The sequence below is a fragment of the Pyrgilauda ruficollis genome, unplaced genomic scaffold, assembly GCF_017590135.1.
Source record: "Pyrgilauda ruficollis isolate IOZ18807 unplaced genomic scaffold, ASM1759013v1 scaffold15, whole genome shotgun sequence".
Lineage (NCBI taxonomy): Eukaryota > Metazoa > Chordata > Aves > Passeriformes > Passeridae > Pyrgilauda > Pyrgilauda ruficollis.
This window is the reverse complement of record NW_024513654.1, coordinates 14,581,859-14,603,355: the sequence shown is the minus strand read 5'-3', so window position 1 is coordinate 14,603,355 and position 21,497 is coordinate 14,581,859. Positions and strand designations below refer to the sequence as shown.

The 21,497-nt window shown below is 38.5% G+C and overlaps 1 protein-coding gene across 1 annotated transcript in view; it reads right to left on the bottom strand.

Annotated features, from left to right (window-relative positions):
* Nucleotides 1–19,365, bottom strand: part of KNDC1 (kinase non-catalytic C-lobe domain containing 1) — a 55,831-nt gene extending 36,466 nt beyond the window's left edge. Inside the window, exons 1-3 of the mRNA XM_041461399.1 lie at nucleotides 19,258–19,365; nucleotides 14,522–14,720; nucleotides 11,163–11,221 (exon numbers count right to left, since the gene is read on the bottom strand). Coding sequence (XP_041317333.1) covers nucleotides 11,163–11,221; nucleotides 14,522–14,720; nucleotides 19,258–19,365 — 366 coding nt within the window. The remainder of the gene's footprint in view (nucleotides 1–11,162; nucleotides 11,222–14,521; nucleotides 14,721–19,257) is intronic.
* Between the last annotated feature and the right edge of the window lie 2,132 nt (nucleotides 19,366–21,497).

The following is a 21,497-nucleotide window of genomic DNA, read 5'->3' as shown; positions in this document are numbered from 1 at the left end:
GAAATCAGAGAACAATAATGATCTGCTCCAGTTTTAAAATCTGCCAATCAAAAGATCAGGAGATGAAGTAAAGGCTCCAAGTCTACAGAGGAAGCGTGACAGAGGCGTTGTTGTATTACTGCTTGACAGGGCTAAACAACTGAACTTCTCCAGAAACTCCCTTTTGCAGACAAACACTACAGGAAAAAGCTGACAAAAGAGCTTTTGAATAGTGACTGCACAAGCATGTAGCATTTATGAATAATGGCCATTTATATTCTGTATTGAGATTTCACTAAGTTCAGAATTGTAGGTCTTCCAAAGAATTGAAAAAGAAAGGCCATAATACAACTAATACTTCCTAAAAAATATTTCTGACTAAATGACAAGTTATAGAAATTGTGTAATTGGTTTTGACATTCTTATCTGATCCTTATTTTTGCATATTTTTCTCTTTTTTTACTGAGATTGCACAGATATAGCTACTTCCACCCTTTCACAATTCAAAGCATTTAAGGGTTCCATAAGTTCCATAAAAGAAAGCTTCAGTGTGATATTAAACTTTGAAGTTTTATAAAAAAATTAAAGGTAATGCTTGAGAAAATTACTGTAGGGAGAAAACATTTAATATTTACCCATGCAAATATTTACATTTTTCTATGTAGTCACTCTAAAATACACCATTTTTATGCAAAAGAAAGTCAGTAATATTCCTTAGTGAGAAAACGAAAGGGATATAGGTCTACTATTTTCAATACTTTCCTTCATTACAAATGGACTAAATGCCTTTCTGCATAATTGTAATTACTGGAAGGTATTGTATTAAAAATTAGCTTTATGTTCATTTGGCACTCTGGATACCTTGATAATTAGTCTACAGGGCATGCTAGAAATGTTCAGCCACTGTAAACTATTCACAAAACATACAGTCCAGCTTGAAGCAGTTAACAAATACTGGAATGTGCAGTTTGTCCCTTCTAACTGCAGTTAACCTTGTCTGAAAAAACTTGTTCCTGAAAAGACTTCTAAAAAATTGGCCCAAAATGCATCTACAGGTCAGATTTTCTCATGGTCAAAGTCTGCAGGTAAATATTTTAACTCTCAAATTGTCTTTTTAACAAAAGGAAGTGAAAGCTTTTAAGTTTGTGTATGTTAGAAAAACATCAGGTCACCAGTTTATATAACAAGGCATGAGCAAGGCTTTGTTACCTAGTCCCTGCATTTTACTGGTTCTGGTGACCTCTGTTTGTATCATCCCATTTGAACTGACAAACACTACTTGGGAAATCAACCTAACCTCAGTTTTTAGTTGCACGCTTCTTGTTTGTAACAGTTCATACCAACTGTTTTATTTCCATGGAATTGTCTAAGCATTAGCCACATGCAACCTTTTTGCATCTATGTTTTGCAGCAAGAATTTCCACATTTTACAGCATAAAAAGGCAGTATTTTGTTTGAATCCACCCATGTACATCTCATTGTTGCCACCCACTTCTTCATTTCTGAGAGCTGACACTCACTACATGGCTACTGTCACAGCACACCTCACAGATTTCTAGCAGAGCTTCTCCCTCAGGGCACTGTCTTCCAGGCTAAAGAATATTACTTGAAGTAATTGTTTCTTTTACAAATGCTGTTTCACCATCTGGTCCTGGGAATTTATGTTATTGCTAATTTTGCCAGGTTGGTCACTAGTCTATTCTGACACTCTTAACTGAGCCAAATTTTTGATAATTCTCCATAAAGAAGAGTTGCAATGTAGGAACCTACTGAAGGTCCTACAAGATTAAAACATGTTCAAAAAAATTACATAGCTTTTTGGCTATAGCTTTCTTTGAAAAACTCTTTTGTATCTTATTCATTTGCAAACATTGCAGACTTCGGGTAGCATTCCTGTGTTTTGAGAGATTTAAAAAATATCAGGTTTTCATTCTTTTGTAAGTTTTTTTTTTTCATACTTTTTGACTAACCTCAGGGATTTCTTTTCAGGTCTTCTTTGACAGAAGATTTTTTTTGACTAAACCATAAGACACATTTACAACAGTCTCTGTGCTACCTGCAAACATTACTTTAACAGCAACAGATATGGCTCTGTTGATCACTGTCCATACAGCATCTATAGTAGCGATCACTTTGAAAAGAAATACTGTCAATTCAGAGCTATACCCAGAAATGAAGAAAAAAAAATACAAATTTTTCAAATGGACCTGAATACAGTTTCAAAAAGCTGTTGTTACTTTAACTACTGTACTAAAGACAGATGTATCTTAAGCCATTGACTGTTACTCTGATAAAGATTCATTTTCCTCTTGGAAGTCACATGAAGATGAACATGCTCCGAATCTTGAGCAAATTTAAACCATGCTATTTGCAGGAAATTACTCATGTATTTGCAGAGTGAAGAAACAAATTAAGAACAGGTTTCTTACACTTCCATCCCACTTTTAGGCTGCCTTAATCACAAAGATCAGGCACCCCAATACAGATGAGTAGCACACCAACTGACTCCTGTCCTGCATGACTGAATAAGTATAATTATGACAGGTAAGGAAGAATGCTGAAAAAAAAAACCCTGCTGAAGACCTCAGAGGTTCAGAGAGCAAAAGTTACTCACATTTATCTTTAAAGCTTCCTGAACAATGGTATTTTTTAAAAACTCCCTTTGAAACAGAGTTTCATGTGTCACAGCTCTCCTTATGTTTTGTCAGCCATTAACCTCCTTACTTTTAAGTTACTTGCCATAGGTAATTAATTTATCACTTAATTAAGGTAAGACAACTGATTCCCTGTAGGCATAGAAACAAGGAAGCCTGAGAAACAGTTATATGCATGCTGAGCAGACTGGCTCTGTCTTCTCTCAACTGCGCAGGATTTTTTTTTTTTTTATTTTATAGCAAATACAATGTTAGTCGTAGTATTGAAGTATGTTATTAAAAAAACCCAACATTCTTTTAATCTTAAACCTAAGAGATGGTGCCTACTGGTAAAGTCTGTCACTCTGAATAATGCATTCGCACCATTCTGATTTGAGGAATACTTATTACACATTCTGGAGGTAAAAAACTGAATTGCAACACTTTCAGGTAAGAACACTATGGGCCAATACACAAGAATAGCATCCCAGTTCTTTTACCATGACATGAATCAATGACATCCAGACTCTGACACGTGAAATATTCATTACTGTACAATAACCAGTTAACTCTTCCTTAACAAAATAATCTATGTAGATTTCCTTTTTTTTCTCTATCAGGATGATATATACGATGAACTGCCAAATGTAAAAAGCTGGTCAGATACTTCTGTATTTACCTCTCTGCATAATATCTTGTTATGGCAACATTCAAAACACCAATTTTCACAGAACAGCTGGAGGTGACAGAAGCAGCCAAGGTAGCTCTTACTGTATATTACAGGAATGTAAACACTTGGTGAAGGAGGGTTGGGGGATGATTTCAGAGTGGTTATGTTTTTAGATTGATTGTTTCACAGGGGAATGATTTCTGCAGAAGTGAACCTTACTCCTTCTCTACTCAAGCACAGAAGCACTATTACAGTTGAGAGAAAGGAGAAATTTGGTTGGGGTTTTTGGTTGTTTTGTGGGACTTTTTTTTCTTTAGTTTTTTTTTGTTTGTTTGGGGATTTTTGTTTGTTTGTTGGCTTGCGGTTTTGATGGTTTTTTTCCATCTGGGTGGGCTTTTTCCCCCTGTTTTTGTTTGTTTATTTTTAAACTTGGTGAAAGGGCTGAAAAGTTCAAGAATCCTGGAGTATGCATATACAAAGAGATTAATTCACAACATGCTGCAAGGTTATCTAAGAAAACTTAAGTCACACTCAATACATTTCCCAGGAGACACTATTCTCAGTTTCAAAAGCATGTTCACAGTTATTCTGCTAAGGTTTCCTGAAATGCTGTAACTAAGGACAGTGACATGTGAATGACAACCATTTTGTCGCAATCCTGAAGGCTCTGTTGACTAAATCTCAGCAACCTGATCCTTTACAACTATCTAATTCACAGTGGAAACCGAACTAGTCTTGAAATTTTATCTGGAGATTAGGAAGACATCTACCTCTAAGTCAATAATTTCCTGAATCTTTTAGAAATAGTGGTATTTATAAATGTTCTCATACACTGGTGAAATGGCTCTATTTTCAGTTTGTGCAAATGGTAGAAATTAATTGCCATTGTTTCAGTGAATATAAATTATCCAGATCCAGAGTAGCAATGATCTTTTAGTGACCTGAATATCCACATAAAACAGACATGAAATTAATGAAAGAGGAGTCTTTTGATAAAAAGTAATGATAAGGAATAATTCCATGTTAAGAGTTTGGGTCAACAGCATTGCTAACCATTCTAAGGAGTAAATTATGGAAATAAGTGGAAGGGATCAGAGAAAATTAAGTTCTCTAAGTAAGACCAGTATGAGGATGGATCCATCAAAGAAATGAGTTTGAATGGGCAGCACCATAAACTGACACAATGATATGAGGACTAAAGAAGACAACTTCATCCATAGCTGAGAAAGTATCAGTACTAATGAGTGTACATGGAAGAGGTTGGAGACAAACAACAAATCCAAAATATTTGTGCATCTTTAGCATTAAGAAGCCCAGAGATTTATGACACTGTGCATATGTAACAGGAGAAAACAATCTCTTCTCTTTGCCATAGTTTTTTGCCCATGATGGAAACTATTCATAAATGTATCCAACACAACCCTTCAGGCTTCAAAAAAAGTAAATTCCAACAATAAAGAACACCTGTTTTAAGAGAGAACACAAAGTACTCTCTTCACTCCCAATCTTTCCCAAACAAAAATTCTTAAGTAAGACAATTTAAAAATTCTTCTGTACATCAGGGCATAATCTTCAGGAATCTTAGGGGAAAAATTATATATCTTAAACTTAATAATGCTTTCTTATAGGACCCTTGTAGCTAAACAAGGAATAAACCTAAAATTCTGTATGTTTTCATTGACCAGGTTACCTATACAATCATTTTTCTTCTAAAAAAAATTTTCTGCCTAGGAGACAGACTATTTCCAATAAAAATAAGTCACTCTGAAAAGTTGTTTCAGCTTTAGGGGCAAAACTGTAGAAATATTGGCAATATGCTCAAAAAGTTTGCTGGCAAAGACCAATATGACAACTCTACAACCCCAACTTCAGGACTAAGCAACTAGCTGTAGGTTTTTGAGGTAACCAAATTATAAACTTGAAGACAGCCTATGAATTAAAAGGGATAAAAAAAAAAAAAGTCTGACGCAAAAAACCATTCCATTGGCCTCATTCTTCCTTTTGTTAACTTTGTGTAAAGCATCTAAAGGGCGCTTGCTCAGTCCTAAGTTCCTGAAATGGACCTCAACTGGGATGGTGATGTAAAAGCAAGAACATGAAGATTCCATTTTCTCTTCTATAGCACAGCAGAGGCAGAGGTAACAAATGAAAGTAATTTATTTTTGTCACTGAAGAAAAAGACAGCTTTAAATAACACTCAGAAGAGTGAATGGTTTAGACTACAGGAGGAGATAAGTTACCATTTGCTGATGACAAGCCTTGCTGCTGTTAGATAGAATTAATCTCAAGGGGAGGCTACATGAAACTAAGGGAAAGAGAATTGAAGAAAAAAGGCACTAGGTGTTTCAAAAGACTTGCATCCCCCATCAAATAAACACAAAACCAAAAACCCATCTAGGAGAACATATAAAAGTTTTCTTTTTTCATCCTGCACTGAGAGCTAAAGAAAAATAGAACAATAGAGGTAATCTCACAGTATTCAAAGCTACTGCTTTAAAAGACTAGCAACATCACAAAGACAAGACTTTCTTTATACTGTCTGCTGTTTGGATTTGGGAGAAAGATGAAGGCTTTAACATTTAGAGAAGGACCAACAGCTGAGACATGAGCACTAGGTTAGTAATGATCAGGTATTGAGAAATACTGCAGCATGAAACTGTCTGCTCCGTTTTCTTCAGTAGGTCTGACATAGATATGTGTGTGTATACATATATATATATATACACACACACACATATACCCTGAACCTTTCTTTATCTATTCTGCAGAACAGTATGTTTCATTTGAAACTTCAACCCACGCATTTATATGTACATAAAATATTTGTATGTATATTGCATTTATCACTCCAGCTGCCTTGTCACATATCATAGGAATAAGCTATATGAATCTTAATACTTTAGTATTCAAAAACAATGTAATAACATTCTATTTTGTATCTTTTCTATTTGCAGCATTTCTAACACTTCATGTACATTTGTTTAAGGTTGCTGAAATACTTTGATTTTTTTTATATAATATAAATCAACTACAGCCCACTGAGACCTGCAAGTTGACAGACATGACATTCTAACAAAGATAGCGACAGCATTCAGCCTTTTCCAGTTGTGATTCTCTCACAGGTGAAAGATCAGCACACCCCACTCCTGTTCTGATAGATAAAAGCAAGAAAAAGCTCTAGATGAGAAAAAGAGGCAATGTGAACTTCACTTTCTTTCCCTTCACTAACTCATCCTTCTCTTCAAGATAGTATTTAACTCTGTATCACTTTTTCAGTTCTTTTAATTTCTGAAGGCTTTAATCCTGTTGTACACTGAGGTTTCTGAACTACTGCATCTTATCACCTCCAAATACTGAAATAAGTCATTAACAGAAGTATTATCCAATCTCCCTAAGATAAAAAAATATAGGCAAGAGTGAAAATTCACTGATTCTATTACAAAGGCTCACTAGAACAAGAAAAACTGAATAGCCACATTATTAAAATATTATAAATGCAAGCTCACACATGGTGGACATCGCTCCTTCATCTCACTGAAAGCTCGTATCTTAGAAATGTGGTGTTCCACATCAATGAACCTCTGTGTGAGACTCAATGGCAGTTTTGTGATGCAGACAAATAGCTATTTGAAACTGGTTTGAGACAGCCAATGTTTTTAACCTGAGGCAATCTTGTATTGTAGTGATAGAAGTAAGGCTATTAATGAACCCAACAATATTTAACTATTCGTGTTGGGCCTCCCATTGGTCAAATTTCACAAGTCTAACACTGTACTGCCCAGGGCAAGAAAATGAAATAGGAACAATTTTCAAGAGGAAAAAGGCTATAGTTCTTCCTATTTAGAAGGCAAAATCAGGGCAAATTTTAGAAGGAGCCTCAAATATGTATTTTTGCATCTTAGCCTTTCCTGTCTTTGAAAAAAATCCAGATTCTTTGCTGTTCTCTACAGTACAATGAGTAGAAAATTATAAAATTAAATGCTAGTCTTTATAATCCAGATGTGTCTAACTGACTTCTAGCTCAAGATTCAGTGAGAACAAAGATGTGGTCAATACTTGCAATAGAAAATTCAGGCTCAACTTCTGGCTTAGAGGAAAAGCAGAAATGGAGGTATTTCCATCAATGCAGGCAAGTGAAAACTTCAGTCATCTGAAAACTTACAGAGCACAGTTACATCACATGCCTGCATCTGCATTAAGAAAAGAAGTGCAAATGATACTAAGTGTACTGTAAAGAAATTCACCTTTTCTTGGCAGTTACAGTATGGATTATAACTCTAAAGTGTAACTCCTATTCTCTCTCTTTAAGCACCAATTCTTAACAGTACATTTACTAGAGCACAATGGTCATGGAAGTCTGTAAGGAGATAGCAGTCAGAGGAAAAAAAACAATAACAAACAGATAGGCAGGAGAGTCTCTGTTTTAGTTCAGTGCTGTCCTAGAGCCCAGCAGTACCTGCTTGGCTGCCTTTCTGTCCTTGTACTGCAACCATGCAAACATCTGAAAGAGGAGCCAGAACTGGCATACTCAATGCCACTGCAACCACTTCTTAACAGAGTGACTTCAAGGTCTCTTCAGATGCTCAGAAACTGCAATCCTTCCTCCAAACCCACAGGATGGATTTGTGGCAGCACTAAAGTCACCATGGAAAGTCCAGCTGCACTTCACTGTCAGTACCACAAGCCCCTTTCACAGCTAATTCCTTCTTAACCATGTTTCTCTCTAAAAAGTCTGTTTTACACCTGATACTGAAACTGAAGGGCTAGTTTTCACCTTTCAACTCTCAACAGTAATTTGAGAGTTGAAAGTAGGAATAGCTGGTGCTATTATTCCTACTTAACAAATGGAGAGGAGAAGAAAGAAAGAAGGCACAAGTCTAAAACAAACCACACAAAATCAATTACTTTTCAGTCTTGTGGACAAAGCTTTAGACCTCTAGCTATTTGAAATTCCAACTAGAAACTGACATCTTTAATAGTGTTGTTTCAGACACCAGGACAGTAACGCACTTCAATTTGTTTCCTGTGTCTATTACCCTTGTGTGCTTGTGAGTGCCAGCTAAGTTTAGCAACTAATTAGGCTGGAGTCACAATACCATTAGAGGTCTGGATCAGTAATTCACCAAGCAGGAAACAAAACATCTCTTGTTGAAATAACTGTAGCTTTAATGGAAGGATTTTTTAAAAAAGATTTTAAGGGAAAGAAGTCATCCAGTAGCCATACAGATCTCATTGTGTGCAATCATTTTAGAAGCCACAAAATAGGTTGCACTCAAATCAAGCAAAACCTCTGGCTGACATATCTATTTTAAATCAGTCAAACTTAGACGCTGGAGTAACAGCTATCAAAGATCATCCTGAACATAATCAGTAGTTCCAAAACCAGTTTTTTTCTCTTTATATTGAAATCAGACAGTTTCAATACAAACATTACTTGCCATTGTTCTAAACAAAGCAGACCAAGCAGCTACAAATCTCCATCAAAGAAGAACCAAGTCAGGTCATCACCAAGGAAGGAGGAAGCAGTAATACAAGACACTTGACACCCCTGTATAAAGGGCAGCTTATTGTAATCAAAGAACTTCCTAACACTGAGAGCACAATGAGCCAGGAGATGCATACAAAGCACTACTATTGCAATAGCAAAAGGTTATAAAAGGGGTAAGGGGATACACAAAAGTCTAAACACTTTTGGAAAAAAGAAGAACTTGAAGTATTAACACCAAGAAGGAAATGGCCAACTTGGAAAGATTACAGTATTACAAAACTCTTGAAACAAGTACATAAGCATTAACCTACTCGAGGTCTTGGAATCTGCAAAAGTAAAGACGAGCAGAGATCATCATGGAATCCTTGGCAGAAGTTGGTCTGGTACTAAAGCACTTAAAAATTCAACCGAACTGTACACATGGTAAAAGGTAAAGTTTTGAAAGTTCCACAAATATTCTGAATCTCATAGATGGCTCACCAAATGCACACCAAAAACCCAGAGCAAAACAATATATTTCTGCCTTAATGCAGAGGAAAGCCCTTGCTTTTCTGCCTTGTGTATTGCTCTAGGGTGGCCAATAACAGGACGCTGTCATAGCCCTGCTCTCTCTGCTTTGGAAGGCTTGCTAAGCTGCTAGATGAAGAGATAGCAGCAACATACAGAAATCAGTGCACTCAGCCCACGTCACAAGAGACAAGGCAGAGCAAGTCAACTTCCTTCCACACAAATGTGTACCTTCATGTATCTTCATTGACCTTTGCAAAAGGAGTAAAAGAGTCAATGTTCAGAGCCACTCCTGACTCAAACAGCTTTCACTGAATGTTTAACTGATTGTGCTGTGCTTGGTATTGGGATTCACTGGGGCTTAGCCGGCCTGTACATGCTGCTGAAAGAGAAGAGTTAAATAACAGCTCTATACACAGATGTGTTTTATCCAAAAGGAAGACAATGGCTTCGTCTATCAGATGGAACTAAAATTTCAGGTCACTTAGTATTATCACAGTCTTCCCAAGTTCCTATTTCACTTTGTTCTATCTCCTTGGTCTTTGAACCTCTTTCAGTGTATCTATTTACTTTATGCAGACAAGTTCAGCAACTACTAGGCAAGGAAAAAGGGTTGGGGGAAATCAGTTGGCCAAAGGAGCAAATAATTCCGCAAACCTTGTAAGCATTTCTGTGTCAAGTCTTGGAGGCTTGTTAAGGGATGAAGAACATATTTATGTAAAATCCTTAGTACAGCTTCAGAAGCACAACAAAAAGAAAGAAATAAAAACCAGTTACCTTTGGGATCTCATTTTCCCCAACCAATCTGAATATAAAGGCTTCTACAGTTGCCAAGTTTACAGGGAATGCAGGCCACCTCTTAACAATCCTTTTCCAGAAAGAAAGACTCCCCAAAAACCATCATGGGGATGAGGAGGAGAGTGAGCACAAAATCACTAGAACTCTGCTGGCATATGTAGATACATTAATAAAGCATAGCAACAATTGAATTTTTGCCTCTTTAACCTTCAAAGACTGCACTATTTCATATTCTATTCTACCACCCTTCCTGCCTTATCATTCTCTTTTAACATGTGGTACTTCACACTTCCGAGGTTCATTTCTCCTCCTCCTCCTTTCCACCACCCCCATCAAGAAACAGAGAACTATAAACATGACTATGAAGGTTATAACTCTGAAAAGCAGAATATATTTGTTTCAGACTATAAAGAACCAGATTTTTTTTAATATACCTTGAATTAATGTGTTGCTAATTAAAGCATTTGAATTATCTAAGAATACATGCCAGAAAAAATAGTGTATTAAGAAAAAGGATATTAAGCAAGCAAGTGCTCCTGTAGCAGGCAATGAGATGGTTGACTTGGGAGGCTAATGAATTAGTATAAACAATTTAAATCTAATTTAATTTAACAATGTAGAGCATTTGTGCATTGCAAAGCAACAGACAGTAATCTGTTTCTTCATTAAATCAAAGATAAAATTGCTGATTACCCTTCCCTGAATTATTTTATTGAAGAGGATAGCAAACAAATTTTATATTTAGTCATAAAAGTTCATGGCTAGTCCCCAGACAAGCCAATGTAACCAGTGAAGGGTACCAGTGAACATAACATAGGCCAGCTGTGGTTTAGTGTAACACATTATTCAGCCAAAATAGATTCTCACATTTTAACAGCTAGTGAACAAATGTTTATGCCAAAAATTAATATGGCATTTTAAGTTTACTTTTTATTTTCACAAAATATATCTAAACAATACCATTTACTACTCACAATCTTTAGAAGTTCTAAAATTATATACTGAGAATGCTGAGCATTTGGTATTGCCAGAGGTACTAAAACTATGAACCTCCCCCTCTATTTTACAGATAAATTTATGAACTTGCCTCAAAAGTGTTACCGGTGATATCAAATTCTGGTGGAACAAATGCACCTTCTGGATCGTCTTTGAAAACAAAAGGAAACATGGCAGATTAGAAATTAGTAGTCTTGTTTACAAAAAACACAAACCAACTTGATGATACAAATGTACATGTACACTCCTATCTGATACAAAAGAAACTTTGTATCACAGTATTTTGGTTCACTCCAATCCGCTGTACAAAGAACTCGTTATCCATGTTTACAGTGCTGGAAGTAAAATAAAGTGCTGTTTTCAAGCTTTCTCCAAGAAGGTATTATAACTTCCCTACTAAGAAACAAAACAGATTAAACACACACAAAGAAATACATTTAACATGTCTAACCACTTCTTGCCTTCAGGCATTTATGTTTGGACCCAGTGATCACTTAAGCTGGTGTGGCTCAGGTGTGGCTTAGAGGTTTGATTTGATTAACTGGACACTTCTACTCACTATTTTCCATTACAGACCTGGGTGATAAGGGCTCAAGCAGCAAAGCCGGTCTGAACAGCTAATTGCTTCTTCATCTACAGGCCAGCGTAGAACTCTGACCTTTCTGCTTAGTTTGTTTTACTTATGATAAAAGCGTAGAGGAAGTAAATTGCCCATGCATGTGCTGCTGAGCAGAGAACTGAGCTACTGCAGCAGCCAGTTCTGAGTGCGGAGGTGGAAAGAAGAAAAGAACAGACTTTCTTATGAGAGTCTGATGCTGTTTCTGCATCCAAGCAGGTACACAGTACCACAGCACACTTACGTCACATGAACCCAGTAAAGAACATCAAGGAATTCAACAGGAGCACAACTAAAAAGCCTACTCTTCACATACATATCCAACTCACCTAATCTATCCTTCTGGGAAGTCAGGATGATTGAGATGATTTACATGCAAAAAGCGTGTTTCCTTTCTCAACAAGAAGAAAAAAATAGTATGTTCAGAGGCACAGCATAATCATCATAACTTTAGCTTTAATTCTAAATCATCATAACTTTAGCTTTTGTGCCTGTACTTTAGAAGCGAAATGCAAAGTTCTTATTAAACCCAGTTATATAGCAGAGACTACTAGAGAGGACTTTTTTAACATTCATACATTGCAGCTAGGTGGCATGGCTGACTAGAAATAGTAACTGATTTACAGCTCCTTAGGATATTCCCAAATGTACTTTCCCACTGAAAAGGAGGGTTATGCAACCAATTTTGCGTTTCTTACCCAACATCACATTTTTTCCTGATTTTGGGGGTGGGCAGAGGAGGCAGAAGGGGAAGTAATGGACAGGTGTTTTGTTCTCCCCTCTCCCCCACCTGCAGACTACTACTACTACCCCTTTTTATCTCCCCACTACCTTTTCCCTTTCTTTCCACAGAACACTTTAAAGGCTGTGCTTAACTGTGTTAATACTTAACTGCATTTAACTTATCACTGGTACAGCTCAGTGTATTCTTTTAATATAATGTTTACAATGGGAATGTGTGTGATCTGAAGAGTCTAGAAGGTATCAGAGCCCTTGGCAGAACATCCTATTGAATGGTTGTCACTTTAGCACCACAGAACTTGCAGGAAGCAGAACTTGCTGCTAAAGCAGAGATGACAGGCTGTTCACTTTCCCTTGCTGGAAAGCAAATCCAGAGGTTATAATTATCTTCTGGAAGAATAAATCCATAAGCAACAACTGCAGGGAAGCAAAAAGGACAACCTCCTCAAGTGCCTACAACAACCTATCTTTTAACCAAACAGTAACAAAATCTGAGAGAAAGAGCCAAAGACACAGCGTGAGAGAAATAGAACACAGGAGTCACTTTTTTGCATTCCTATGGAAAACATACCTTTCTTTAAAGAGAACTAATGAAAAGTCTTTTCCTTAGAGACTAACATGATTTCAGGGAACTAAATCTGTACATTTGCTTTGCACAGGAATTTGTTATCCCACATTTTAAGTACATGAATACAGCATTCCTGGATCAATTGTTTGCCAGCTATTCAATTAGACTAAAACATTTAAGAAGAAATTGATTTTTCTCTTCCCCAGCTACAAGCAAAGATCTCAGCTGAGGGGCATTTTTCATCCACTAGATTTATGCTTTTCAACAAGTCTTTCATATACCCTTGGCTTATACAAAGCCAGCTTCTTTTTATTTTTTAATTTCAAGCTCCTTAAAATAAATTGATTCCACATTACCCTATTAATATGGAACTAAAAGTTGTCTCATGTCTATTTAGGGAATTTAATAAAAAAGTCACAACAATTATGAAGGTATATTTTCATCTTTTTAAATTATATTTTATTATGTTCTATTTATATGAAAGACTATCTTTAATTCTAAAGAGGCAAAAAATCTTCACTTATTGCAATGTTACCTTATCTCATTTTTATTCCAGTATTTTTTCTAAATACTGTGATCTAGATTTTGCGTGAAAGAATAAACATCCTGACAGAGATTTAAAAATAAATTAGGCTAAAGAAATCACAACAAAAATTTGACTGGTGTGTATCTAGACTAGAATGGTTCTCCTAGTTATGAGCCAACATAATTTTAAAAGTACCATAGAGTAAGAGCTTGGTTGGTTTTCTTTACTTTTCTTCTGTAAAATCATTAAGAGACTGAAGACTTATCTTGAGATGCATCACACGAGAAAGGAACAGCAACCATTACATGCTTTTTTGTCTAAGATGAAACAAGAAGTTTTTTAAAGTCAAGCATCTCCCTGTTCATCTGCTATGATACACTGAACATCTTCCATGCTACTACATACTGGTTTTTAACATATTAAAATTAATTTCTCAATCAGTCTCAATACTTGGCAAGTCTGAAAATCATTACTTAAAAAAGCAATAATGTTTTATTTAAGAGAGAGCTTTAAAAAAAACAAGGCCTTTATTTGAGAGAACTTTCCTTTTTAGTAGCAAACATGCAATAGAATTGCTCCAATTTTATGGCCACAATCAGCAAGATACACCAAATATCAGACTTCTCTTGAAATAGAACATACCATGAAATCACAAGATCTGCAAGAGGTGAAGGACATGTTTTACAAAGGACGAAACTTGCACACACAGGTACACAATTTGTGTGTTTAAAATAGATATAAAGAAGACTTATCACCTGGATAAATCTTAAAATAATTAGGAGGAATTTTCTAAGCAAATTCAGAACAGCCTTTGTTCATCAAGTACAAAACTGAACACGTATTTTCACATGAAAATATACACACCCCTTCCCAAATAAGTTTTATTTTATCTTTATTTTAATTGCAAATCTTAAAAATAGAATGCAACGTTTTACTGCAGTTTCTCGCCATGAGTTTCCACAGTTCTAAAACAAACAGCCTGGAAACATAAATACTCACCACTGAGCTGTTCCATGAAGCATACATTGCCATTGGTGTTAAACGCCAAAGTGTCAGGAGTGATGCAGAGTGTCTGGAAGATTGCAGAATGGGCAATGCTCTTCAAAGAATGGCAACACTCCAGGCAAATTGCCCAAATATCTTGCTCAGTAAGACAGCTATCCCGCAGTGACAAAATATCAGCAAGGGACACATTCTCCTGCCAAGATATGAATTAATAAATTACCCTGGATTTCATGACACTACTTTCTCTATCATAGATTACATTTGACACAATTGGCTACAAGTAATGTTTCCAGCAAGTTCTCAGACTTTCTAGGACACTGATTAACACCCCAAGAAACACCAAGTGCATGACTTTGCTCTTAACACAGAGATGTTTTTAGAAGCACAGTTAACCTGAACAAAGATATCACAGTACGCCAACATTAAAAAAAATACTATGGGAGATATGCATCTTACATAAACACTGCATCAAAGGAAACAGGCCACTTGGAGGTAAAAGCAGAGAGACTAAATGAAAACATTTTGTTTCATCCATGCCTTTCAAGCTTTCCCAGGTGTCTTTTTATATAAACTATTTAAGAATTCTTTTCACAGCACTTCTCCCTACCATTTGTGATCTGGAAAAAAGTACCTTTTAGATTAGCCTGTCTTAAGAATGATGCTGTTGTGAAGCTTAGTGGTGTAGACCATTTAATAAACTTTGAAAAGCCAAACATGCCATAGGAGAAGTGTTTTTTGTATTCGGACTTAAAACCAAACACTTTGGTTGTCCCAGGCCTCCCCATTACATCCAGAGCTTTCAGTGATCAAAACAGCTCATGGACTTAAGTTTTTAAGTTGCTGTCCTAAACTGTAGTCAACTTGTATTGGCCCTATTATCACAGTAAGGCTATGAGTCCATTCACAAACAAATGTGCTTCTAAAGTGGCTTTCCTGGTCAAGATGTTCAGAAACATTGCTTGGCTCAAAGCAACCAGCCTCTCTATGGATATTTTTGGAAAACAAGCCCAATACATTATCAACAGCTAGAGAAGTAAAGTCTTCACAAACTTAAAGCAATGAGGAAAAAAAACCCCAAACAAATAAAACATCAATTGCATCTCTACGGACAAATAAGGTAACAAAAATGAAAGGTAATCTACAGAAGTTACTTTGTATCAGAGCTATAACTACTATTAATTACACATTGATATTAAATATACCCTGAATGGAAGACGTAGATACACAGTGCTTAGCATAGAGAAAAAATAAAGTATGTCATAATCAGCAAAAGAGGATGTGAAGTATCTTACAGCTCAGCAAACTGCTGTGGTTTAAACTTTTAATCCCTTGGAGATCAGTTATAAATTTCTTTACCTACTCCAGCACTGGAGAATATCAATGATATCTGAATTACCATATACAGAAGGGGTTAACAGTTTATTAACACGTCTTTCAGAGAATTAAGCATTGCTTTCATAATATCCTTCAAACAAGAACCAAACCTCAGTCCAAAAGTGTATTGTGCTTTTTAGACTAAAGTATAATGCTTAATAAATAAATATGAGGTAAGAAATAAAGCACACTCACTGCAATTTGGCAAACTGAACTTCTCTTCTCAATGGTCTTATTTTTCATAGACATGGCCTAGACGTGGATTGATTTACTAATGGCAGCATTACCACAGTGCCTTCTAGCACTAATCATGGACCCTGATCTCATCAAATTCAGTCCTACATAATAATGAACAGCAAAAGATCTCAGCACAAAATCTTATTTTTTCTGTGCTATGCTCAGTACAATTGTGTAATGCTGCCATCAGAGTGTGAGGGTGGATAAGGAGGCTTTGCAAATTTCCAGAGGGAAGCTGTTCCAAGCATGAAGAGCAGCACAGAGGTTGCTGTATCTGCAGACAAAAACACATGGCAAGAAGCTCTCCTACAAACATTAGGCTTTGAAACTGATCAAACTGAGCGGTGGGATAAGGACAGGCTTGGAAAGAGGAGACCAACTTCTTAATCTATGGCCAGCAAAAAGAGTTAAAAAAATAGAAATTCTGTGATCGAAACAATGAATGAGCAATTATTTTAACTCTCCTAGAATCCTCCAGCTAGGTCACATGATGGCATTTGCCACAATAGAGAAAAAAAGAATGATACACTAATCAAGATGCAAAACTATGAATTTCATCTGTACATATGGATGTAAGAGGCTCAATTTAGAGTGTACATGAAAAAAATTAAACCTGCAATCTTTAAGATAGCCTCAGCATCACATTCCAGTCACAATAAGGAGAAGTTTTGAGTTAAGCTTTGAGGCTAAACTCCAATGCAGATAATAATTATCAGCAATGATAGCTACAGCACAAACCTACAAAACATTTTTGTCTTGTGGTTAAAAGGTAACGATCTAATGTCAGATAAGCTTAGTTTATCTTCCTTCCCAGGGATGAGAAAGCTATGTCATACAGAAAAATTAAAAAAAAGGAAAAAGGAAAAAAGTCCTATGAATGTTCCATGGCTTCCATCAGCAGTGGTTGGCTACGTGAAGATAAAACTAACATTAAAAAAAGATAAAATACCACCACCACCATATTGCAGGCCTTTCTATTTCCGCTGCTCCAGGGCAGCAAGTTACTTTCTTCACAGAACCCACGAATTTCCCAAATGATCACTCTTCCTTGACCTCAGTTACTAAAGATGCTGTTGCAGCTAATCAAGGCCTTTGTAGAGAATGAAGCATTGAAAACACTGAGACTTGCATTTGACTAGCTTGTATCCCCAAAGCAACACAGACCAAAAGTTACCACAGTGGAAAAAACCATCCTTTTAACACTCTAACGCAGGAGGTTCTGGCAAACTGAAACTTCTGGTGAGCAACTGCTTCAGTACTTTGGATCACTGGAAGCTGCTTCATTCAAATGTGGTAAATATCAGAGATATTCATGCCTCTTTTTTGTCACTTTCAGCAAAAGACACTTGTGTCTGGTTTGAATATAAAAGCGTCTGGTTTTAACACTAAGAGCTACAAAAAGCAAACCAATCAGGTAACCATGCTTAACTGCTCACTTTAGTTTTCAGCTTTCCCTTATATTTTCTTCAGCAAGTACAAAACTCTTCAGTAGCCTATAATGAAGGAGAGATAATTAAGAGAGAGTAGGAATAAAAAAAAATTAATTTGCCACAGACCATTTCTTAAAAATTTTGAAATCAAATATTAAAGAGTATGAAATTAACAAGGTTCTAGCAAAGAGAAGAACCTCATCCTTAGTATTTTCTAGTCTTCAGCTCAGGCAGATTCCTGCTTCACATATTGGCAAAAAAACCACCTGCATCAGACACCAACATCATTCTTTATACTTGGTACAATGACAAGAAGAGCAGACTCCACTAAATGACTAAGCAGCTCAGAGTTCAGTACAACAGCACTCACAGCCTTCTGACACCTTTTTGCCACAATAACTCACACAAACTTCAAAACAATCTATTCCAGAACCACAGAAAATGTGGCAAATGCCATCCATTACATTCATCACATCTGAAGAAAAACTCTGGGTTGCCTTAGGAAGCTCTCTGAATACTCTTCAAAGCAGCTCTTTTTTATCAACTTGTCTAATCACCAGGTGATAGGTCATGCTCATTCTCCCCCCAAAAAATACAGAAACTCCTTAGGTTTCTGTAATAACTAAATAGATGGGACTCATGGCAACCCACAATCAAAGTATACATTGAACACATATGAAAAATGGGCCCCGTTCTTTCTTGTACAGAAGAACTGACCCTTTGCCTTCTCCCTTCCAAGAAAATACAGTAAGTATTTAAGCCAATGTGTAAAAAATAAGGCCATTACCATCTTCCTCCAAGATTTTACATGGGCCAGTCTGAGAAGGCCTACAGCACTGAGCACTACAGACGGTGGAAGAGCCAAACTGCCAAGTCAATGGGTGACTTAGGAAAAATGAAAGGGGCCTTGCATTTTCAAACTTGCATTTAACTCCTGATTCAGCACAGATTCTTGACATAGCAAGTTAGAAAGTTTGTAAGATTTGGTTTGGGGAATGAGCAGCTCACATACAGTTCACCAAGGCTTTACTTAAAAAAGGAAAGTATCTCCAAATATTTTGCCCCAGCATTCACAAGGGGGTAAGAAACATACTTCATGTGAAGAGATAGAAAGGTGAGCAAGAGCAACACCAATAACAGAGCCAGACAAATGCGATGACAAGAACTGGGTTTAGCTACAGGTTACTTGGCATAACAGCAGAAGAAATAGATTTAACAGTTTGATAGTTTTGGTATTTATTTCCCAGTGTCAAAGGCCTTTTAGCACAGGGCAGCAATATACGGCTGGACAAAAAAGCGGTTGGCAGCTTCGGGAAATTATTCTGCCCATGTAAATTTCCCTTGATCGGGCGCGACAAGGACACGTACTTGCCGACTGCAGCATTAACCCGCGGCTACGACAGCAGTGACGAGACACCCCGCACTCGAGGACCATGACTTTGCTGTTGTGTGGAGAAGGTGCACGGCAGAGGGCTAAGCCCAAGTTGGTGGCTGGGACCGCGGGGCAAGAGGCGGCGAGGCGCCGGCGGAGCACACACGGAAAGCGAGCGGCGCTGTGGCCGCGGCCTGGCCGCTCCCGGGGGCCGGGTGCGCCCCCGGCCCGGCCGCCTCCCGCGGGCGGCCCTGAGGCCGCTACACTACAGGTGAGCGCAAGGGCGGCGGCTCCATCCCCGCACCTGCCTCACTCACCTCATCCTCCAGCAGCGTCGGCAGAGGCTCAAAGTCGTAGCAGCTCACTTCCTCCTCCTCCTCCTCCTCATCATAAAACACGTCCTCTGCAGCGCCAAGAGTCTCCATCCCGCCCGGCGAGGGAGCAGAGGCTTCACCTCCGCAGCCTCCCTGTGCGCTCGGAGCACGGCCCTCGGCCCCCGCCGCGGCTCATCCTCACACCCGCCTGCGGGCTGCCCCCGGCAGCGACCCCCACGGCGCCGCCCGTCCGCTTTAACCCCCTCCCCGCCCCTGCCGGGCCCGGCCCGGGGCTCCCCCGCCCCTCCGCTCAGGCCCCGGCCCGGGGCAGCGCTGCCATGGCAACGGCCGCCGCCGCCTCGCCCGCGCGGCCTCACTGCGGCGGCTCCCGCCCTCCTGCGGGCGCCCCGGGAGTCGCCGGGGGACGGCCGTGCGCCGCGCTGAGTGCCCCGCGGCCCCCGTCCCCGGTCGCCGCCGTGGGGTGGCAGTGCCGTGGCCCTGCGCCCTGAGGAGCGCGCCCGCCGCAGTGCGAGCTGCGGCCGCCGGGGCCCCCCAGGAGCCGGGGCCGGTCCCTCTCGGCTGCGCTCTGCGGGAGAACGGCAGCGGCGGGGAGGGAGGGCTGGTGTCGGGCGAGAGGGTGCCCGGTGCCCGCGGTGGGACCGGCGCTGTGCCGGGGCGCTACTGCTGCCGCCGATGATCCCCGCCCCGCCTGCCCGAGCCCTCGGGCTCGCGTTACCGCCGCCGGCTCTGCAAACCGCTGGGTTTGCTGCATAAACCAGCGCTCAGAATTCAGACAGGTGGCCGAGTGTTGGCACGCTCGTGGCATAGCTCTTGACGCAGTTCGAGCCATAACAACCACAAACAAAACCAAGGCGCTGTCTCCAGCTTTAGGTTCATAAGCCCCGGCCCATTTTTGCTACCCACAGGGCTTAGAGGGCCTCAAGGAACTTCATTAAGACTCCCCTTTGAAATTGACGGTTTCAATCAAGGATTCCTTGAAAACCACCACCCGCATAAGCCAGTTTTTAATTCAAGTAAACCCCAATGGAAAGCTCAGATTGTTTTGAGTAAACAGGCTGTAGCCTGGGAATGGGAATCAGCACTTGGTAATGGACAAGTAACCCCTGACCAGGTGTCTCCTGATACAACTTTAAGCGCCGTCACAATCTTTTATCTTGATTGTAAAAACATGGTGGATGGAGAGAAAAGACTCTTTTCTCCTGTAATTAAATTTTAGAGCTACTGGAAAATAATGGTGCCAATTTCATTATTCTGATTTCCTTTATATCAATAATTCTTTGTCAAAATGAAGTATGCTAATTAATCTGTGCATAGTACAATCAAGCAAAGCAAGAGGGTGGGTTTTTTTTTTTGTATGTAGTGTTCTATGGAAAAGATTAATACTCTATTAAAATATACATTAACAAACACTGTGAAGCAAACAAAGGTACGTTGATTAACTGCCCCATAAAAGTCATCCTGCAGTTGTAAGATTTCTCCCAACTGAATGTTATTTGGATACATTCCACAATCATGGCATGCTGCTGAGAAAAAAGCCAATCTCAGACAGATTGCAGTCTTTCATATATATGCTGTCTTCTTACTAACATTTTTGAACTAAATTGGTATGAACAATATATATGCTTACAATCTGGTAACTCAGGCTTTTGTGAACAAGTGTTGAAGCATGGAAAACAGTGCCTGGTACTTCTGAAAAAAAAAAAAAAAGGCCAACATGACAGCAACAGTAATTATAAAATATAAACGTTTCTTAAACTGTATTTTACCAGCATTTTTGGCAAAATATTTTCCTCAAGCAGCACAATCTACCTAAGAAGAACCCAAGAATTCTGGACTTTTGTGGGCTGGACTCAAGTGCATTATTAAAAAAAAAAAAAAAAAAAAAAAAAAAAAAAAAAAAAAAAGGAAAAAAGGGGGGCAAAAAGGTATTTAAAAAAAAAAAAAAAAAAAAAAAAAAAAAAAAAAAAAAAAAGAGAGAGAGAGAAAGAAAAAAACCAGGAAAAGTTTCTCTGATGCATAAATCAGGCCTAATACCTACACTTGCCCATCAATCCATCTTAGATGGCATTCCATTGCAATCACTGCTTGAGCATTCACAATACGCCTGGAAAAAGATTTTTTAAGGTAAATCTGTGGAAACTGCACAGAAATTCACATGCTACTTTTGAAAGTATCAATGTTTTTTGTTGACCAAGGAACTCCCTTTCTTGTAATTGAAGTGA